The sequence below is a fragment of the Aethalodelphis obliquidens genome, unplaced genomic scaffold (genome assembly GCF_003676395.1).
Source record: "Aethalodelphis obliquidens isolate GAN/ISIS:26980383/991018 unplaced genomic scaffold, ASM367639v1 scaffold37, whole genome shotgun sequence".
In the NCBI taxonomy this organism is placed as follows: Eukaryota; Metazoa; Chordata; class Mammalia; order Artiodactyla; family Delphinidae; genus Aethalodelphis; species Aethalodelphis obliquidens.
Genome location: NW_020837981.1, coordinates 7,403,110 through 7,422,349, shown reverse-complemented (window position 1 = coordinate 7,422,349; position 19,240 = coordinate 7,403,110). Strand labels below are relative to the sequence as shown.

The 19,240-nt window shown below is 45.6% G+C and overlaps 2 protein-coding genes across 5 annotated transcripts in view; one reads left to right on the top strand and one right to left on the bottom strand.

Moving 5' to 3' along the window:
- POLR3A (RNA polymerase III subunit A) overlaps window positions 1–8,535 on the bottom strand; it is a 51,726-nt gene extending 43,191 nt beyond the window's left edge. Inside the window, exons 1-5 of the mRNA XM_027129767.1 lie at window positions 8,337–8,535; window positions 5,280–5,415; window positions 4,875–5,012; window positions 4,165–4,336; window positions 3,877–4,031 (exon numbers count right to left, since the gene is read on the bottom strand). Of these exons, the coding sequence (XP_026985568.1) occupies window positions 3,877–4,031; window positions 4,165–4,336; window positions 4,875–5,012; window positions 5,280–5,415; window positions 8,337–8,380 (645 nt within the window). The 5' untranslated portion in view covers window positions 8,381–8,535. The remainder of the gene's footprint in view (window positions 1–3,876; window positions 4,032–4,164; window positions 4,337–4,874; window positions 5,013–5,279; window positions 5,416–8,336) is intronic.
- Window positions 8,536–10,220: 1,685 nt separating this feature from the next.
- On the top strand, window positions 10,221–16,769 carry RPS24 (ribosomal protein S24). Of its 4 annotated transcripts, none has more exons than XM_027129765.1 (7): window positions 10,221–10,360; window positions 11,883–11,948; window positions 12,038–12,247; window positions 13,797–13,907; window positions 14,551–14,568; window positions 16,299–16,320; window positions 16,683–16,769. In XM_027129765.1, the coding sequence occupies exons 1-5, from the start codon at window positions 10,358–10,360 to the stop codon at window positions 14,554–14,556; spliced, it is 396 nt and encodes a 131-aa protein (XP_026985566.1). In that variant the 5' UTR covers window positions 10,221–10,357; the 3' UTR covers window positions 14,557–14,568; window positions 16,299–16,320; window positions 16,683–16,769. The 4 variants fall into 4 exon arrangements, with proteins under 4 accessions (XP_026985566.1, XP_026985565.1, XP_026985567.1 ...); XM_027129764.1 differs by lacking the exon at window positions 14,551–14,568 and adding an exon at window positions 14,034–14,036; XM_027129766.1 differs by lacking the exon at window positions 14,551–14,568.
- Window positions 16,770–19,240: the final 2,471 nt, after the last annotated feature.

The window sequence follows — 19,240 nt, the reverse complement described above, 5'->3', positions numbered from 1 at the left end:
ATATGTTATAAGCAGCATTTGCTATGCAATAACTTAATGAGAAGGGGAACAAAGTTAAGAAAGAAACGTTTGAACAGCCAGCTACTGCTCTTAGAACACTGCCAATGAAAAGTTTCTGTGGTCCCGCCCTGGAGGATGGCAGTGCAGCTGGGTTCTTCTAGGAATCCCTCCAGAGGTTTTCCGGTCTGGGTCCCTGTCCACAGAAGAATGCCCCTCCTCAGCACCCCTGTCTCCCAGTGATGGGCACCTCGCTGCCACCAGAAGCAATCAGGGAGGAAGTATAAAACTAATAGAATTCTAGAACGGCATGAAGGCCAGATGTCACCTGCAGTACCACAGTCAGTCCTAGATGAGAACGTCATGGAGCTGGAGGCCGTCCAGGAGGGCAAGGAAGGCAGGAGAACTGGCAGGAGCCTGGAAACCAGTTCTCAGCAAGAGCAGCTACCCGAGAGTGACAGAACAACTGCATCCCAAGAGGCACGTGGAAGAGGCGGCTAACTTACTGTTACGCGCCAGGAAGCAGAGTCAGGGACTGCTGGACGGTAGAGCAGGGCTCAGCTTTGTACACGGCGGAATACCCTAACAGCTTGAGTTCTCTAGCAATGCAGCGTGGCTGCCTCGGGCGGTGGTGAGATGACACGGATAGAAAGACATCAGCCAGGGCAGCCTAACACTCAGTCTGCAGGGATGATGCCATGTATGGAGACACTCTTACCTGCAGGTCCACCACCCCCTGGATTTGTATTAAAATTGGGGATGGATGTATGTTAGTCTTCTGGGGATAGAGTCCGGAGTTTCTGTCAAGTCCAGGTTGGGTCGCATGTCTAAGGTCACAGAATAAATAAGCGGCAGAGCTGGGCTCTAATCTCAGGTCTGTCTGACCCCAAAGCCAAAGCTCTTAACCACCACCCTAAACCACGTCTAAGGTGTCGCCTGGGTCAGGTGAGCTGGGGCGGACAGGGAGAGGGTGGCAGTGGGGGACACCCTGAGAGGCAATCTAGACGTGTGAGACAAGTGACTCCTAAGTGGGAGGGGGTCACCTCCTGGGCCCAGCCATTTAGGCCTCGTCACTTGGAGACTTTTCCAAACAAGATGCCTCCCAGGCCCCAGTGGAGAATTCTATTGCAGAGTGTGTGGAGCAGAGAAGCGGTCCCCAGCAAGTAAGGACAGTGGCCGCAGGGGTCCAGGCAGAGAGCTGGCAGGGGAAAGTGGTAGTGGATGTCAGGCAGGTTGATCTCGGAGCAGCAGGGGAGGCTGCAAGTAAGGCCACACCCCAGAGAGCTGGGGCACCCCTCAGGCTCACTGACAAGGCTGCCAGCCAGGCTTCTGGTTGCTTTCTACACAACCATCAGCCTGGAAGGTAGAATTCTTCTACACTCATGACAGTAGAAGGACAAGATCCACTTTCTCAGCCTGCGCCTTCACTTCCTCTGCAGGAGCTTAGTTCTAACTGCCTTGAAGACACCTCCACTGGAATGCACTGCTGATGCCCTCCCCCATTTCCAGGAGAACTTCCATGTTTCCAGATGCTTGCGCATGGGCACCCGCTCGCCTCTGACCACCCTCTCACACCCAGCGCTACAGTGGCTGGTCATCAATTCCTGTCCATTCTGACTGCATACGATGACTCTGCCCCTGGCTCCACTATCACTACCCAGGTTCAGGATCTGTTTTCTTTTTGCATCCCCACCCCCCAAATCAAGGCATAATTTAAATACAGAAAATTGCACAAATCTTAAAGAGATTGATAAATTTTTACATGTATACACTGGTACACATATACCACCATTCAAATCAAATAAAGAATATGTCCCTCTCTCCAGAAAATACCCTGATATCCCCTTTCCCAGTCAGTACTAAGCCCTTACCCCAGATCAGTCTTGCCTGTTCTTAGACTTGATCTAAATGGAATCATACGTTTTGTACTCTTGTATAAAGCTGCCTCCTCTCAGCAGGATCCTGAGATTCAGCCAGGCTGTGTGTGTCAGCTCACTTCTTTCATTTCGGGATACTATCCCATTGTGTAGATCTGTGACAATTTCTACATTCTCCTGTTGACAGGCATCTGGGCTGTTTTGAATTCTGGCTTTTATTAATAAAGCTGTAATGAACATACTTGTACAAATATTTCTGTGGACATATGTACTCATCTCTCTTGGGTATACACCTAAGAGTAAAGCTGCTGGATCACAGGGTGAGTGTGGGTTTTATTTTATAAGGAATTGCCAAACTGTTGTTTGGAGTGGTGGAAACGTTTCACACGGCCACCATCAATGTAGGAGGGCCAGCTGCTTCAGATCCTTGCCAGCACTCGGTTTTCAGTTGTTTTACATTTTAATTTTGCTGAGAGGGTCTGTGTGTGTGTAGTTTTAATTAGTATTTCCCTGATGAGTGACAACATTGAACTTTTCATCTACTGATTGGCCATTTGAATATAACCTCTTGTGAAGTGCCAATTCAAGTCTTGCTTCTGCTTTCAAAAATCGGGGTTTTCTGGGACTTCCCTGGCGGTCCAGTGGTTAAGACTCCGCCCTTCCACTGCAGGAGGAATGGGTTCAATCCCTGGTCAGGGAACTAAGATCCTGTATGCCGTGTGGTGCAGCCAAAAATAAATAAAAAAAATTAAATTAAAAAAAAAAAAATTCGGGTTCCCCCCCTTACTGATTTATAAGAACTGTGTCCTATATTCTGGACATGAGAGTCCTTTATCAGACAGATGAAGTGTGACTATTTGCTCCCACTATGTGACCTGCTTTTTCATTTTTGTAATGGTGTCTTCTGATGAACAGTCAGGCTCTTCTAAAATTTCGTTATTAATTCTCGTCCCTTCCCTGCTCAAAATCTCAATGGCTCCACATCCCCCAAGAGTGGGATGCCCTCTGGAAAGCAGACTCAGCTGTTCGTCCTTCCTACAGCACAGGCTATGCTCCGATGGCCTTGGCTAGGACTCTCCCTCCACCGCTCACTGTTATCTTGGGTGACGCTGCCGCATGGTTGCTGCGAGGATTAAATACAAGGCAATCCACGGAAAGAACTTGGAACAGTGCTGGAAGGCAAAAGCAGTCACTACATGCAAGGTGCTTTCAGGACTTTCAAACAGAACCTCAGCTTCAGAACAAGCCTGAACGCTGCCACCTGGACGTGCTGAGCTCGTTGCCCTTGACTCTCTAAACCCTACTCAAGTTTAAGGACCAGAACAAACCACACCTTTCTTCACAGTCCCCCCTAACCAAGTCCAAAGTGACATATTCCTCCAGATTTCCCACTGAACTCACTGTCCTTGCCATTCCTGTGACAGTTGGCACTGTGCCCCATGGTACTGGCTATGTTTTCACAGATTAGTGACCTATGACACATCTAAACCGTGGGATCCCTGAGCACAGACCCACTGCCTTGCAGTTCCTGACATTCCCCCGCAGGTCTGACAGTTTGGTACTCAGCAGCCACTCAACTAATTTCTTAGTTTGGTATACTATCAATTCTAGAAGGTACCAAGTGACTTAAGTGCTAATCAAACTCAGAACAAGACACTTCATAAAATTCTACTAATTAAGTTTGTGCCAGGTAAAGTACCTACAAATTCTTCTATGTCATTTTGCATGTGAGAAACAGGATCGCTCAGTGTATGCCCTACACAGCTGTAATTTTACAATCTTCTACAATGAAAATGTAACGCGTGTTACCCGTACAATTAAAAACGTGTTAGTTACGAGGCTGGTGCACATTGAACTTAGTGCCAGATGGATGCCTGTCATGTGGAGTACTCCCGGAGATCTAGCTCCAGGGGACCTCTCATTCTGGAGGAAGCTGTGTACCCAGAGGGGGAGGGAGAGGACATTCCATGCAGAGGGGGGCAGGCTTGCGTTCCAGGCTCACCTGTGCCCTCCCCAGTAGAGGCTCTACTTCTTTGTTATGCTCGATGGCGGTTTCGAAGGACTGAAGGAAATTTGACACGATAGGATCCACCACTTTCTTGTTGGTCTTGTATTTCTCATGGATTATCTTCAGTAACCCACATTTCTTTACAGTACCTGTAAGAGTTAATTTATTTTACCACGGTTGGAAAAATCAGGTTCTTGGTTAGGCTGGCCTGAGGCTGCGGTCTAGGAAATGCAGTTACAGAAACTGCCGCCACAACGAAAGATGAGAGGTGCATCCACTCACCATTAAAGGCGCCACAATGATGGCACGTGTTCTTCTTCCGGCATTTATCAGAGATTTTCTTCTTCAGCCCTCGCTTCTGGAGGTAAGTCAGGCCGGGCCTCTTTAGATAATCCAGAAACTGCTTCTTCTCCTCCTGGGACAGCATGATGTGGCAGCAGGTTTTACAGATCATCTTTTTAAAATTAAACAAAACAGGTAAAAGGATAAGAGAGGATGACAAAGTCTTTTCTTTCAATTCCTTTAAAACAAATTTTTTTGATACGATCTCCTGAGCTTTGGCCAGTAATAGATTTTTTTCTAAGTCTCTTCTTTTTTTAAAAAAGCCACCACCCCCCCTTGCCCAGGACACTTAGCTACAATGTACAGATCTACATGAAGACACGCAAAGGCAGCCCATGTTCACCAGAATGCTGGCCATAGTCAGAGCCAGCTGGTGGCGTTTTTGTTAACTATTTTTTCTTTTTTGTGCTGTTCTGTGCTGCTTGAATTACTAATATTTTTTACAATGCCTATCTACCACCTACTCAAGGAAAACCAAGGAAAAAGAATTTTTAAGCAATTTAGCTTATTGCAAGATGAAATATTATTTTTAGTATAAAAATGTTCTCTACATGTATCTCCCACCACTCATCATTCCCAAGCTCACTCTAATGTCCCTAGATCAATAACTCCCAGGTTTATACCTTGGAGATGAACACATACATGCTTACCTGTAAGATACCTATGACTGCTCGGAAGTACCCCACATGAAAACATGGCAATTCCAAGTCAATGTACCCATAGTGGCCCAGACAGTCAGCCAAGTTCTTCCCACAGGTTTCACAAGGACGGTCCTTCTCACTCGTACCCTGTGGATAAAAGCACACCATAATCAATGGAGACCAGTGGACAGGAAAGTGGGACCAGTCCTCACAGGTGACCAGGGGACTCAGAGTCAGAATCACCTGGGAAACTGCAGGGTATTCACATCCGCCTGACCAAAGGAGGCTGGAGTCCCTGAGAGGCGCAGGGGAATGGGGGAGGTGCAAGGAAGCCCTTGCTTCTTCCTCTTTGGTAAGTCACCAGTTTCATCAGCAAGTCAAAACACATGGAACCAGGAAGGGCAGGGGTCTTACCATCCTGTGGTCAAGCACCCCATACAGCAGTGGGGCATGGTTGTTGTCCTGGCTATACAGGTTCTTACTCACAACCTGGATGTGAGCCTGCTGGCGCATCTCCTCAGCTGACTTCATTCCAAAACAGATGTGGCTTCTGGAATGGAAAGAGATAGGGGAACAGTTACATCAAAACCACTTACCAAAAATAGCATTTATGCATATGACCCACCATAAGCAACCTTACCCTTCCAACTCCCTATAGGCTCTGCTCTCTCATTATTAAATGTCACTTCATCCTGCTGACTCGTTCCCTCTTAAGTTTCTTTTGTGGTCTCTTCTACTGCCTTCTCTTGAATATTGGCATCTCTCCCTACCTAGGGTTACAACCCTCAAACTTTTTTCATTCTACACGTTCTTTCTGAGTGGTGTCTGTCTAATCTCTATCTGCAGGCCAGCTATCTCCGCTCAGCTGGAGACCATACAGACACTTCTTCTGGACAGTTAACAGGCACCTCAAACTCAGCACATCTAAAACAAAGCCCGGAACTTTCTCTCCCAAATCTGTTCCTTGTTCATTTTCCAAAAAAAACTGGGGGTTTACGTATGATGTGCCAGGCACCATCCTCAGGGGCTGAGGATACAGATTAGATAAGACAGGGAATTCCCTGCCAACATGGGGCTCAATTTCAGGGAGGGCAAGACAGAGAATAAACAAATAGATACACAAAAGTGAATAGATGCAGGGGAGGAAAATGACGTGAAGCGGTAGAGGAGAGTCTGAGGAGACCATGTCGTGTGGCCAGAAAGTCTGGAAAATTGACATTTCCGCTGAATTCTGAATAAGAGGGAGCCAGCTGTAAGATTGCCCAACCAAGAAATTCTGTGTGTCAATCTCATTTCTCCCTTACCCATCCCTACCAATCCTGTCAATTTCACACCCCTCAAACTGAGAGAATGGCCATCATCAAAAAGTCTACAAATAATAAATGCCGGAGAGGGTGTGGAGAAAAAGGAACCCTCCTACACTGTTGGTGGGAATGTAAATTGGTACAGCCACTGTAGAGAACAGTATGGAGGTTCCTTTAAAAAGTAAAAATAGAGCTACATATGATCCTGCCATCCCACTCCTGGGCATATATCCCGAGAAAACTATAATTTGAAAAGCTACATGCACCCCAATGTTCGTTGCAGCACTATTTACAATAGTCAAGACATAGATGCAACCTAAATGTCCATCAACAGATGAAGGATAAAGATGTGCTGTAGATATATACAGATATATGCATATATATATATATTTACAAACACACCCACACAGTGAAATACTAGCCATAAAAATGAAAGAAATAATGCCATTTGCAGCAACACAGATGGATCTAGAGATTATCCTAAGTGAAGTAAGCCAGACAGAGAAAGACAAATATCACATGATACTGCTTATATGTGGGGGAAAAAAAAAGATACAAATAAACTTATTTACCAAATAGAAATAGGACTTTCCTGGTGGGGCATTGGTTAAGAATCCGCCTGCCAATGCAGGGGACACAGGTTTGAGCCCTGGTCCGGGAAGATCCCACATGCCGCGGAGCAACTAAGCCCGTGCGCCACAACTACTGAGCCTGTGCTCCAGAGCCCGCGAGCCCCAACTACTGAAGCCCGCGCGCCTAGAGCCCGTGAGCCACAACAACTGAGCCTGCGCTCTAGAGCTCACGAGCCACAACTACTGAGCCCGCGTGCAGCAACTACTGAAGCTTGTGCACCTTGAGCCCGTGCTCTGCAACATGAGAAGCCCGTGCACCGCAACAGAGTAGCCCCTAGTGGACGCAACTAGAGAAAGCCCTCGTGCAGCAACAAAGACCCAATGCAGCCAAAAATAAATAAATAAATAAATATATTTAAAAAACAAAACAGAAGTAGACCCACAGACATGGAAAACAAACTTATGGTTCCCAAAGGGAAAGGGGGGAGGAAGAGATAAATTAGGAGTTTGAGATTAAAGTATACACATTCTATATATAAAATAGATAACCAACAAGAACCTACTGTATAGCACAGGGAACTATCCTCAACATTTTGTAATAGCCAATAAGGGAAAAGAATCTAAAAGAGAATATATATATATATAATTGAATCACTGTACTGTACACCTGAAACTAACACAACATTGTAAATCAACTACACTTCAATTAAAGAAAAAAAAAGATTCCTCACTGCCTGCAAGATGGCTCTGAAACAAAGCTTCAAATCTACTTCCTTCTCATCACTATACTTTCTCCCTCCTGTAGGCTCCTGGAAGAAGGCTGTTCTGCCTGAACCCCTTGCCCACCTGTGCTGTCAGAACCCCCTATGCCTACCCTTGTCCTCGCACTTGTCCTATCCAACGTTGACTTGTCTACCTTCTCCAACTAGACTAGGCAGTAAGGTCTTACTCATGTCATATCTTCATGTCTATCATCGGGGCCAGAACACAGTACCTTCCTCACTAAGCATCTACTACAAGAATGATTGATTTGTTTCTCTACTGGAAGGTCTAAGGAGAGGTTGTGGCCTACTAAATTAGCTCTGAAGAAGGTCCAGAATAACAGCCTCATTTCTGAGACTGCTATCCATCTGCCTGTGATACAGCTTTCTAGCTGGCAACTCCATTCTTTTGGTCAGCAAATACTACCTCCGTGTCATGTGCTCTGCAGCAAAATGAGTCCCCGCCCCAGGTCGCTCCCATTCATTGCAATGACCAAAGATTCGCTGAAAGGGGTCATCGTCTCACCTCAGGAGAACTCGAGCTTCGGCCCATGGTGCACGGATCGCCAAAGTTCCCACCACATCCCCCAGGTTCCCACCACATCCCCCCTTCTCCGCCCAAGGAACCACCCCTGGCCTGGGTTCCCCAGGTCGTGAAAGCCCTCTGCCCGATCAATATCCATTAATCTAACCTGATACTCCTGAACTGTGCCCACACCTCCCACTGATTCCTGGCCCTTCCCTTCCAACCGACCTCACCTCTGACCCTTCCCTGACCTCGGACCCCTCTGCCCCTAATTTCTCTGCTCTTCGGGGAGTTTTGCTCCATCTTACATTTTCTTGGCCACATCCGTCTCCCGGAACTGCTCCTTCACCATGGTGACGGCTGCCGGAGCTCCCTCCTCGAGACTCGCTGAGCTAGATTAGAAATACGATGCTCACAGCACCCGCCCGGGACTAATTCTTGACTGGTTGCTAACACATCCCCGGCATTTTTTCGGCCACCGTAGCTCGCCCCACGTGCCCGCCTCCACTTCCGCTACTCGCCGGCGCTTCTGTCTGTTAAGAGAGGCTCCGAACACGCCGCTTTTCGCCTTCTCTCTACACTGCCATCTGGCGGCACCTCCTTGAAACTGTACCGAAACCTTCATGGTATTTTCAAGGTCCGGTTTCCGGTCCATTTCTTCTTGTCACCTGACACCTGCAAAGAAACTACAACCCCCCTGCCTCAAAACTTTTAGAAAACCAGAGAGCCAAAAATTGCATACAATGGAAAATCGTCTTATCAACATCAATACCATCTTAATTAAGAGCCTCTAATTATTTAAGGAAAGGTGGAGGCTAAAATGAACCTGCCTAAGGAACAGAGGACTTCATCTAGATTATCTAGAAAGGAAGTAAACAGGGCAGAAAACACGGCCATGCATACACCTCCAGTTCACAAAGTTATTTTGGAAAAGAAGAAGAATTAAACTTATATTATTGATTACAAAAACAGAAGATGAAAATCTGTGGGTTTAGTGTGAAAAGTGAGCCATGCTGAGCTAGGGAAACAAGATGAAGGGAGAATAGGAAGCGATTATTCATGTACTGAGGAAATAAATTTCTTATCTCACACCTCACACCCTGTGGGAGGTGATCCTAGTGTGACATCTTAGCGCATGATACTAGAGAGAAAACCATTCCACCATAGGACTCAGGGCTACAGAACCTGAAACTTACTTCTTTACTATTTGTGAGAAACTCTAAACAGAAACCAATAAAGTGGTTCAACACTTTTGAATTTTAAGGGATGCTGTCTTCAAACTTTATGGATCCCCACTAGTAAAACATGTCACAGACAGAAAGCAAAGCAAACCAGATTTTCCTATTTCAGCAGTTAATATATCTTTGAAGATTTGGTGAGTGATTTTCATTATCTAGAAGTTAAAAACAAAGATTCTGGAACCACAGTATCCATGGGTGTTTAGGCACTACTGCTTAAAAGTTGAGCGACCTTGGGAAAGTTCCTTAACCTCGTGCTGTCATAGTTTCCCCATCTATAAAAGGGATAAGTAATATGTACCCTAATTCTTAGAGTTGGTGGGAAGGTTAAATGGCAAAATAAGGGTAAAAGTACTCAGAAAGTAACAGACACATAGCAGCGCTCTCAAAAGCCTGCAACCTGATTTGTCGGTCTCTGAACCTGCATGCTTATGTTCTTTATTGTTACACGTATGTCTCACTGTAAACTAACAAATTTCTCTATCAAGCAGATACTTATTAAAAGCTCACTTTTGTGGGGATTAAGATTTTTCAGAAAAAGACAAATTAAAGAATTTTTTATTTTTAATTAGAAAATCAGATTCTCTAAGCTCAGAAAAAATAAATTAATTAAATAGCAATAAATTAAAACGGTCAGTTTTGCGTACTTGAAATAAAAGTTTGAGTCCGGGTTTCTGCAGTTTCCCTAGCAGTAAAATGAGGAGGCTGGTCGAGAGGACCTCCAAGGATGCCTTCGAGCTTCACCAACCTCTAACGCGGTTGGAGGGGAATTAACTTTAATCCGGTTTACCGGAATTTTAAGTAGAGACAGTTCAAGATAACGAATTGAAGTGGAACACGTGCTTGCGTAAACCTGGTCGGCCCAAACTGTTCCCCCTCCGGATTGGCCGTTCACGTTCCGGGGGTGTGGCGAAAGAGCGAAGAAAGCAGATCTTATACACTTTCAATCAGGCATTAGCGCGGTCGGCCTCGTGGTCTGGCCACGCCCCCACGCCTGCGTCTCCCGGGGTCCTTCCGTGAGCGTTGATATGATTGGCCGGCGAAACATAGTCCTCTTTTCCTTCCTGGCTGCTTGACGATCAGCCGCCATTATGGTGAGTCTTTGCGGATCCAGGGATCATCCAACGCATATCTGGGCCATCCTCCGTCCCCTGGTCCCGCCGTTAGCACTACGGCCGCCCGAAGCCCGATTGCTCTTCCCTGGCCGTGTCTGACGGAGGCCGGTTGCCGAGGGCCGGGGAGCCGCCGGCGGGGAGTCCGGGCTGCGCTGTCGACCCAGACATGCCGGGCTTCGGAGTCCTCGGAATGGGGACTGCGGGAGCGGCTGCTGCGTTTGTCGGCTTCGTGGAGTCTAGTGGGTGGGGTGGGGTAGGGTGAGGAGAGACACATCGCACTTGAACGCTTAATTTGGGGTAGGCGGTTCGCCGGTGAAGGCAGCCCAGGAGGAGAAGAGGGTGTCGGCAGCGCCCGGGCGTGTTGCGACGACTGAAACCGTTCCCACGTGTAAGCTAGAATATTGTCAGCCGAATGGATTCTCTTGTTTCACAGGGGGGAAACAGGCCCCGGGAAGAGGAGCCACTTTAAGGCTTGCCATGTCACGATTAGCTCATTAGAAGGTTCACCTGTTTTTAACCCCACTCTATCTGCGAGCTGTTTTTCCCTTGACCCTTACTTTCAAGAATCGAATATTGTTGAAGTGAACTTAGTGTGGTATGGTTTTTCAGACTGCAGTCGAAAATTAGTCAATCTACTATGAGAGCTCTTCTTTTTGGTGAATTATTTTAGTGTAAGCATGCTGAATGCCCACATTCCTTGGTAGTCACTCATAGTGTAAAAGAGCAACGGGGCCATTCAGAAGGGGGTACAGTTTTTTTTGTGGGGTGTAGCGTTGGTCATTCAAGAAGGGTAGTTTACAAGGAGGTGGTGCAATGCTTGTCACATCTGTGCAGGATGCAATAAACAGGCTGCCGTGACGATAACATTTATAGAGTCACAGCTTTACTCCAGAGAAGTAGGCTTTAACTGGGGGTGATTTTTTACCTCTGAGGGGACAGTTGACAAAATCTGAATACATTCTTGGTCACAACTGGGAAGCGCAGGTGCTACTGGCATCAAGTGGTTAGAGGTCAAAGATGCTGCTCCACGGTCTAAAATGCACTGGACAGTCCCCCCCTCTGGACCAAAATACCAGAGGTTTGAGAAACCTTGCTGCAGAGTGATTTCTGTAATGAAGTGAAGTAAGGCATTTCCAGACTTAAAATCTTGATGGATTCAGAATGTGGCTGTTGAGTGTTTTCGTGATGCTGTTTTTGTGATGGGGTGACCTGTGAGTTAGGCACTGTGCTAAGTGGGTTAGGAGGAGATGGGAATTTGTGCATTTTTTTTCTTTTATTGAAGCTTTTTTGCCACTAACCCATGTGACTCCTGAATATTTGAAATGTGGTTCCTGCAGCTGAGGAATTGCGTTTTAAATGTTGTTTATTTTTAATTAATTATCCACAGATGGATAGCCACAGGGTCTACTGATTTGGACATTGCAATTCTAGCTCTTGGAAAATCACAGCGGGTCAAGAAAAGGTTGAATGGTTTTATTAATGAGCGTTGTTATGTTTTCAGAACGACACGGTAACTATCCGCACAAGGAAGTTCATGACCAACCGACTACTTCAGCGGAAACAAATGGTAAGGAAGGGTACGTCAAAAGTTGGTTGTTATTCAGTTTCGAAGATGTATTTCATTATAATAAACACTAAACTTGGTAATCTTTTTAGGTCATCGATGTCCTTCATCCTGGGAAGGCAACAGTACCTAAGACAGAAATTCGGGAAAAACTAGCCAAAATGTACAAGACCACACCAGATGTCATCTTTGTGTTCGGATTCCGAACCCATTTTGGTGGTGGCAAGACAACTGGCTTTGGCATGATTTACGATTCCTTGGATTACGCAAAGAAGAATGAGCCCAAACACAGGCTTGCAAGAGTAGGTGTCCTATCTGTTCAACAGCTGCTAAAGACATTTTTTCAGTAACATTGTGTTGTGCGTGCAGTGGAGTGAGCAAAAGCAAGCAGTCTGCAGGGGGACAACATACTAAAGAACTCTTAAGGGGTTGAGAGAAAAGGTTCTTTGATGAAATGCACAGATAGTTCTGAACAGGAGTTCAGAATGGGGTCTGCAGGATTTGAGGAGGTGACATTTGAGCTGGGTCTAGAAGAGCAGGTAAAGCAGTGCTCCTAGAGGTAGGAACTGGAAGTAGGTAGGGGGATGAGTTTAGACAGGTAGGTTGGCACCAAATTAAGTGAAATCTTTATTCCCAAGCATCTGAGTTTGGGCTTAACTTCATAGGTTGCCAGGAACCATGAAAGCTTTTGGATCACTTCCTGAGTACCAAGCACTACACAATGACCTACAGTTAACCGTTGAACAACACGGGTTAGAATTATGAAGGTCCACTTACGCGCAGATTTTTTTCAGTAGTAAAATCTGTATTACGGCGATCCGAGGTTGGTTGACTGCACAGATGCGAAGGGAAGTGTGGATGTGGAGGGCCAGTTGTAAGGTATAATCAGATATTCAACTGTGTTGAGGGTTGGCACCCATATTTGTGCAGTTGTTCAGGGCTCAACTGTACAGCAGTAGACTGGGCAAACTCCCTAGCTTATATACTAAATTGTGAATGAGCAAATGAATTGTTACTTTGAAATAGTTCTTGTGTCTGCCCCCTTTTAACTTTTTTTCCTCCTTGCTATTAGGTAAAATCTTTCCATTGAATAGGTATGTGGTAGATAGATGCTGCACTCTTTTTTTTTTTTTTTTTTTTTTGCGGTACACGGGCCTCTCACTGTTGTGGCCTCTCCTGTTGTGGAGCACAGGCTCCGGACATGCAGGCTCAGCGGCCATGGCTCACGGGCCCAGCCGCTCCGCGGCATGTGGGAGCTTCCCGGACCGGGGCATGAGCCTGTGTCCCCTGCATCGGCAGGCGGACTCTCAAACACTGCGCCACCAGGGAGGCCCTGCACTCTTTTAATTGGGTGGTCTGGGAGACCTGGCTGAGGTGAAGTGAAGCCGAGTTCCTTGTAAAGATAGGGGAGCATTCCTGTAGGCAGTAGGAAGAGCAAATGCAGAAGTGGGCAGAGTGAAGATGAGTAGCTGGATGCTGTCTCCGTGGGGGGTGTAGAGTTCTTGGGAAAGATTCCTCTGTCAGCTATGAGTAGGAAACGGAGTTGAAATGGAAGAGACCCTGAAAATGTGGAGGCCTAGCGAACTGTAGGCTCCGAACCATAGCAGCATGCACGGAGCGTTGAGTGCACACTTCTCCTGTGCTGTTTTCTGTTCGTGCTGTCTCAATTTAATGACCGTTTCTCTTCTAGCACAAACAAGTATTGTTAAATGTACTTGAAGAGTGTTGACTTCTGAAGCTGTATTTCTTGAGCTCCAGCCTGGTCACTTTCCCTACCGGATTAGTATGTAACGATGTTGATGTTTGCAAGTCACCTATGTGTATACGTATATATATTCCTTTCTTTTTCAGCATGGCCTGTACGAGAAGAAAAAGACCTCGAGAAAACAGCGAAAGGAACGCAAGAACAGAATGAAGAAAGTCAGGGGGACTGCAAAGGCCAATGTTGGTGCTGGCAAAAAGGTATAGTTTATCAAGGGAAATACAGAAATGTCAATTCCAGGTTTTTAGTTTGTAGAAAGGTGGGGTTTTGTTTTCTTAATAACCTTTCTTAATGTTTCTTCTTTTCCGACTTCTTCTGGATTACAGAAGGTAACCTGTTTTGAGAAGCCACGTAATGTAGTATCTTAACACCGCAGTAGAGTAGCTTTGCCCACCCCTTGTTAGCTCACAGATTAGCACAACATGGGGCCACATCGGTTCAGTGATCGGTAGAGTGATCCTGGTGGGTGCCTGGCAAGTCCTATCAGGAAAGTTTTCATTTTACTGCTAATTACAAAGATTGTTAAAGGGGGAGCAGATCTAGTTTCCCAAGACTTATTTTCTTAAAATTGACAACTGATTGAAGAAGCAGCTGAATCAATGTGGCCCATGTTTTCCTGGCATGCTGGAGAGGTAGCACAGTTCTTCATTGCTTTCCTCTCCAGTTAGTCAGGACTTAAGTGATTTTAATGATGAGCTTTTTACCAGCTTTGCTAGCTAATTGTAAGTAGTTGAATGGAATTAAGGTGTTGGGTTGTTAAATTAACAAATAATCAAGTGTTCTGTGAACTTTTTTTTTTTTTTTGCCTTTTTCCTCTACTTTCTTGGAATTCTTGTTCATCAGAAATGAAGTGTCTAGCAGGTACTGAGATTGTGAGCACGGTGTGGGGATGCATCACCTTCACTAAGTTTGCTTTGATGCTTTGCATGTTGGCTTTCGGAAGAGAGTTTTGTAGTATAGTCTATTATAACACCACTGCTACGGTTTAAAGTAGTATATTATGGGCAAAGGAGAAAAACTTTAAATGACGTTTATTTTGGAAACTCAAAAATGCATGTTAAGTTGTGAAGTGCCCCAGTGGAGGAAGGTAGCCGCTTTTAACTGGCACTTGGGAAATGCTGTGTTCCAGAGTACCACCTACCCAGGAAATGGCTTTACTTAACACAGGGCTTGGGAAGGATTCACTCATCCAGTCATGAGCAGTCTTTCCCTTGGGGACTCTGGAGATTGGTTGATTCTCTGGCAGCTTTGGTGATAAACTGGTCCGGAAAATCTGGCAAAGCCTCTGTCCCAGGAGCACACACCGAAAGCTGCCTTTTACTGTCTCCTTTACTGTCCCATTGCTTTTTATTAGTTGATCTCCAGCTTTCCACCTGATGCCCTTTTTTTTATTGGAAAATTTCCAAGATAATTGAATATTCACATCAAAGCCTTTGATAAATACGCTTTTCCCACAGGTACTTAAAATACTTTTGCACATCTGAGCAGCCTAAAGCAGTAACATGTAAAGTGGGCTGAGAGTGGGTTGGGACTAGTAAGGTTTTGAAACAGTGGTGGTCACCGCTCGACATGCTTCCTCTCACCGACATGCTTCCTCTCACCGTGACTCCCCGCCAGACCAGGCCGTAAACCTGGTGTGCCTGCTCTGGGCTGTAATCCCGTTGACTTCCGGGTGCCATGGCGTTGTAATGGACTGCCAGAGGAACTGCTTGCTGCTTAGTTAGAATAACTGCTCCCTCTGTGAGGCTTAGTATACTTGTTGACAGAAGTTCCAGAAGTTGAAAAACAGTCAATATTTGTGTTCTGATCTAGATCTGAAGAACTTTTTTACACATTGTTTTCTTCATTCAGCCTTTGAGTTACGTGTGTTAGTGCTCAGCGGTGACGTGCAGAGTTTAGCCCTGTGGGGACCTGAGCTATCACTATTCCTTGCTTCAGGTTGCACTAGTGCAGGAATGCATAAATGAGCACGTGTATTCTTTGGCTCAAATAAAAAAAGGCATAGTAATGTCCCTTGAACTTAGATGTTGGAATCCAGATGTTGGAGTTGCACCTTTCGGGTATAATAGAGTTGTTTTAAATTACGGAGTAGTCTCATGTTTGAAGAGCAATTGAATTTTTTTTACATCAGCTGAGTTCTGCCTTTTTAAATACTAATTCACACTACTTGTGTTGATTGTGAATGGTGGCTTTTAAAGTTCTGAACTGAGACAGGTTTGAAAAGACTTGCTCGATCATTTAGAGCTCTCCCCTTGTGGTTAAATTAGACTTCAGTCTGCGATGATTCTCAGGTCTGTTGATGGTGCTAGCGTGCCCAGCACAGTGTTGCTGAGCAAAGCAGAGGCGCCTTCCTGTGTAAGTAGGCAGTGGCAGCCTACGAACCATAGTAATCAGGCAGGCTGTTCTCAAAATTGGGTGGAATAAAATCAGTGAGTGTGTCTAGGGAGTGCTCTTTATACAATTGCAAAGAACAAAATAGTCATTAAGGTATCTGATTGCATGCAGATTATTTAGGAGTTTGAAAGGGGACTATTAATGAAATGTTTCTTTTCCCTCTTCCCTCCTTTCCCCCTTCCCTGCCACTGATTCAGTGAGCTGGAGATTGGACAACAGGTATAATTCAAGCTTTTCGTTTAGATTGCTAGACTCCTTGGTTGACAGTCATTAAAAATAGAGCATGTGAAATGATTTAGAAGTATATTTACAAATGCTCTCAAGAGTTGTGCCCCTTAAAAACTAGCAGTGACAAGGTTTTGTTGTCAAAACTTGTTTTTTGTCTCATCCCTAACTTGAATGTTTGTGAGTTTTATATCTTGATGCTTACATTGTTTTAAGATCACACAAACTTAATATGGTCTAGGTTACTAATGTTCATTCTGCATGAGTGTCATTAATTTTGGGGTTTGTTGAAGACTTTGAACTTTAATTTTTAAAGGCAGTTGCTAACTAAATTTTTCTTTTTCTTTAATTCACAGAAGGAATAAAGACTCTGCAGTGACTGTGTCTGTGGTGATTGTGCAGATTTTTCATGAGAGAGTTAATAAACTAAGACTTTTTACATATCTGGTTGTTTGGAATATATTTGAAGTTTACTGGGAGTGCTGTAAAATTGGTTTGCTGTTTAACAGATTTAGAGTGCTGCCCAAGTTCACATGTTCCATTAAGCATTCAGTGAAAACTTGCTATGTTGGGGTGGTGTTTGTCCTTCCCTTTAATGGCACAAAGATGTCAGGGTGTAGAGTATTGGCAGCGTGGGAGCATGTAGGGCCAGTCTGGTGTGCTCATGTTAATACTTGGTATTATAGTTGGTCAGTCTCTGAAAGAGACTCTTGAAACCTGAATTCCTTTTTGGTTTTACTAGAACCCCACTTAGTCTTTGTTACGGAAAAAAAATTTGCTGGCCTTGATAGAAATTAAGTTACTAGATTACATTCTCATCATTTATCCTGAAGTAAACAGCGTCTGTCAAAATTGTTATTTGTCTGTTGCGGGCTTGTGCTTATGTGATAAATGAGTGGTTTATTGTGGGTGGGGAATTTGAAAAAGGCTCTAGAGTGGTGAATATTTGTGTGTAATGTGTAATTGCTTGGTAAATCTGATTGTGCATGGGTTTTATGAAGCATTGAGGGTTATCTAGTGCTACTTTTTCTTTGCCAGATGCTTATTCTCACACTGGCTTTTTTAGGCGTCAAGGTTGAGAACCTGAAATGTGGGTTATTGGTCAGTTGTGTGGGGTTGGGGGATTTGAGGAGGGGGTTGTTTGAAGGTTGCTGGGGGGTTGGGGTGCCATTTGAGAGGATAAGAAACATGAGTAGGAGAGCTTGGGTGTTTGGGAGGGGACAGAAGAGGCATTAATGGTTCATGGGTTTTGGATGTCATTCTTCCCTGAGGTTGGTGTGTGATTGGTTTCTATCTTAAGTGGGTCCTGTAGGAGTCAGGCTTATAAATGCTATTAAGAACTGTGTCAGTGGATGGAAAGCTTCAGAGAAAACTCAGGAAGCAGTAGAGGACTGCTTAGCTGGTTGGGTTGAAAGGGGAACCAGGAAAAAGCAAGAATCATGATAGCAGAAGGCATGTGAGGGTTGTAGAAAGGAGTGGTTGGATATTTTGCAGAGAGCATGGTGAGAGGCCTTGACTTGAAGAAGGAGCTATAGCCTGGGAGGGCAGGGATGTGACCAGGTAAGTGAGGGGCCTGAACCTGCTGGCCCAGGGTGCAGAGGGCGGGGTGGGTGTAGTTCCGTTTGTGGCTCTGCTGAGGCTGCATACTTGGGTTTGTGGAAACCATGGCCTTGTGGGTTCCCTTGCTAGGGAATCTGCTTTGTGCTCCCTTAATAGGACCAGGAAATAAGATTAGATGGTCTACTTGTATAGGAAGAGTTTGGAGGAGTGGGGGATTTAGGTCTGCACGCTTCTGTTTCCACCAAAATGGCTAATGGGTGGTGTGGAATCCCCAAGGGATTTGAGGCGAGTGGCATTTTTAAATGAGCAGTGTGTGGAGGCCAGAGATCATCCATGCCTGGTGGAGATGCAGTTCCCCAGGACTGATCTAGGCTGTGCAGGTGCAGAGATAGGCTGGTGAGCAGCATGTAGGGGCAAGAAGCAGAAGATGCTGGGAGAGGTTGTATTTGGGATGGCTCAGGACAGGACAGGAGATGAAGCCGAGCAATGGTGGGCGGGGGTGGGGGGTGACCCCAGGGGCCTGTGGTCACAAAGTTCAGGAGCAGGGCTAAAAGAAGCAATGGAGCAAGAACAGAAGGGTAGGAGGTGGTTTTCAGAGTGAGGTACTAGGTGTTGGTGTGAAGACGGGGCACAGCTGCAGGGAGCCTGATGAGGTGAAGTTTGGCAACCAAGTCACAAGGTCCGTAAGCTTTTCCATTGGGATATGCTCGGGGAGGGCAAAGTTTGCAGTCATTCAGCCAGTAGTCTCTTTGAAGGGAATCGTGATTAACTCTGGTTGAGCCTGTTTTTCTAGGGGAACTGCCTGGGCTAGGATATTACAAACGTCACGAACTGGCAGTCTTTTGTCAGTAAGCTTTGTTGGACAAGCAAAGCATTTCAAAATAGGACAAACCGTACATGAAGATCCAGATTCCTAGCATCTTGAGTTATCAGAAGAATCAACAGCAGGCCCACCTTCCTGCATGGTGACAGTTGGCAAGGTTAGAGGGTGGGCTGTGTGCCTCAGGGTAGGTGTTTGTTCTGTCATCCCCCGTGGCCTCTGCTCCTGCAAGCTAGCCTGCACCCTTGTCCACCTGCCCTCTGGTCTTGTGTCCCCTCTGCATGCCGCTTAACTTCCATCTAGTCCAGCTGGGTGTCTGGGCAAGTTGCGTGGTCTCCTGATTGGGTTAACTTCTCTTTAAATTGGGGCCCCCAAGGGTACTTTCTCTGCTGACCTGACGCAAGGCTATTTTGAGTCTCAGATGATAAAGCATCTGTGAGAATGGTTTGGAAACTGAAGTGCTGAGCAACTGTGTGACGGGAAGCAAGGACTAGCGTTCAGTTGTGCACAGTTGTGCTGTGGAACTCTAGGATT

Bases quoted from the DNA above. Each gene is read 5' to 3' on its own strand.
- RPS24 (XM_027129763.1), top strand. The intron at 11,949-12,037 runs GTAAGGAAGGGT...TAATCTTTTTAG, and splicing joins TACTTCAGCGGAAACAAATG to GTCATCGATGTCCTTCATCC. The intron at 12,248-13,796 runs GTAGGTGTCCTA...TTTCTTTTTCAG, and splicing joins CCAAACACAGGCTTGCAAGA to CATGGCCTGTACGAGAAGAA.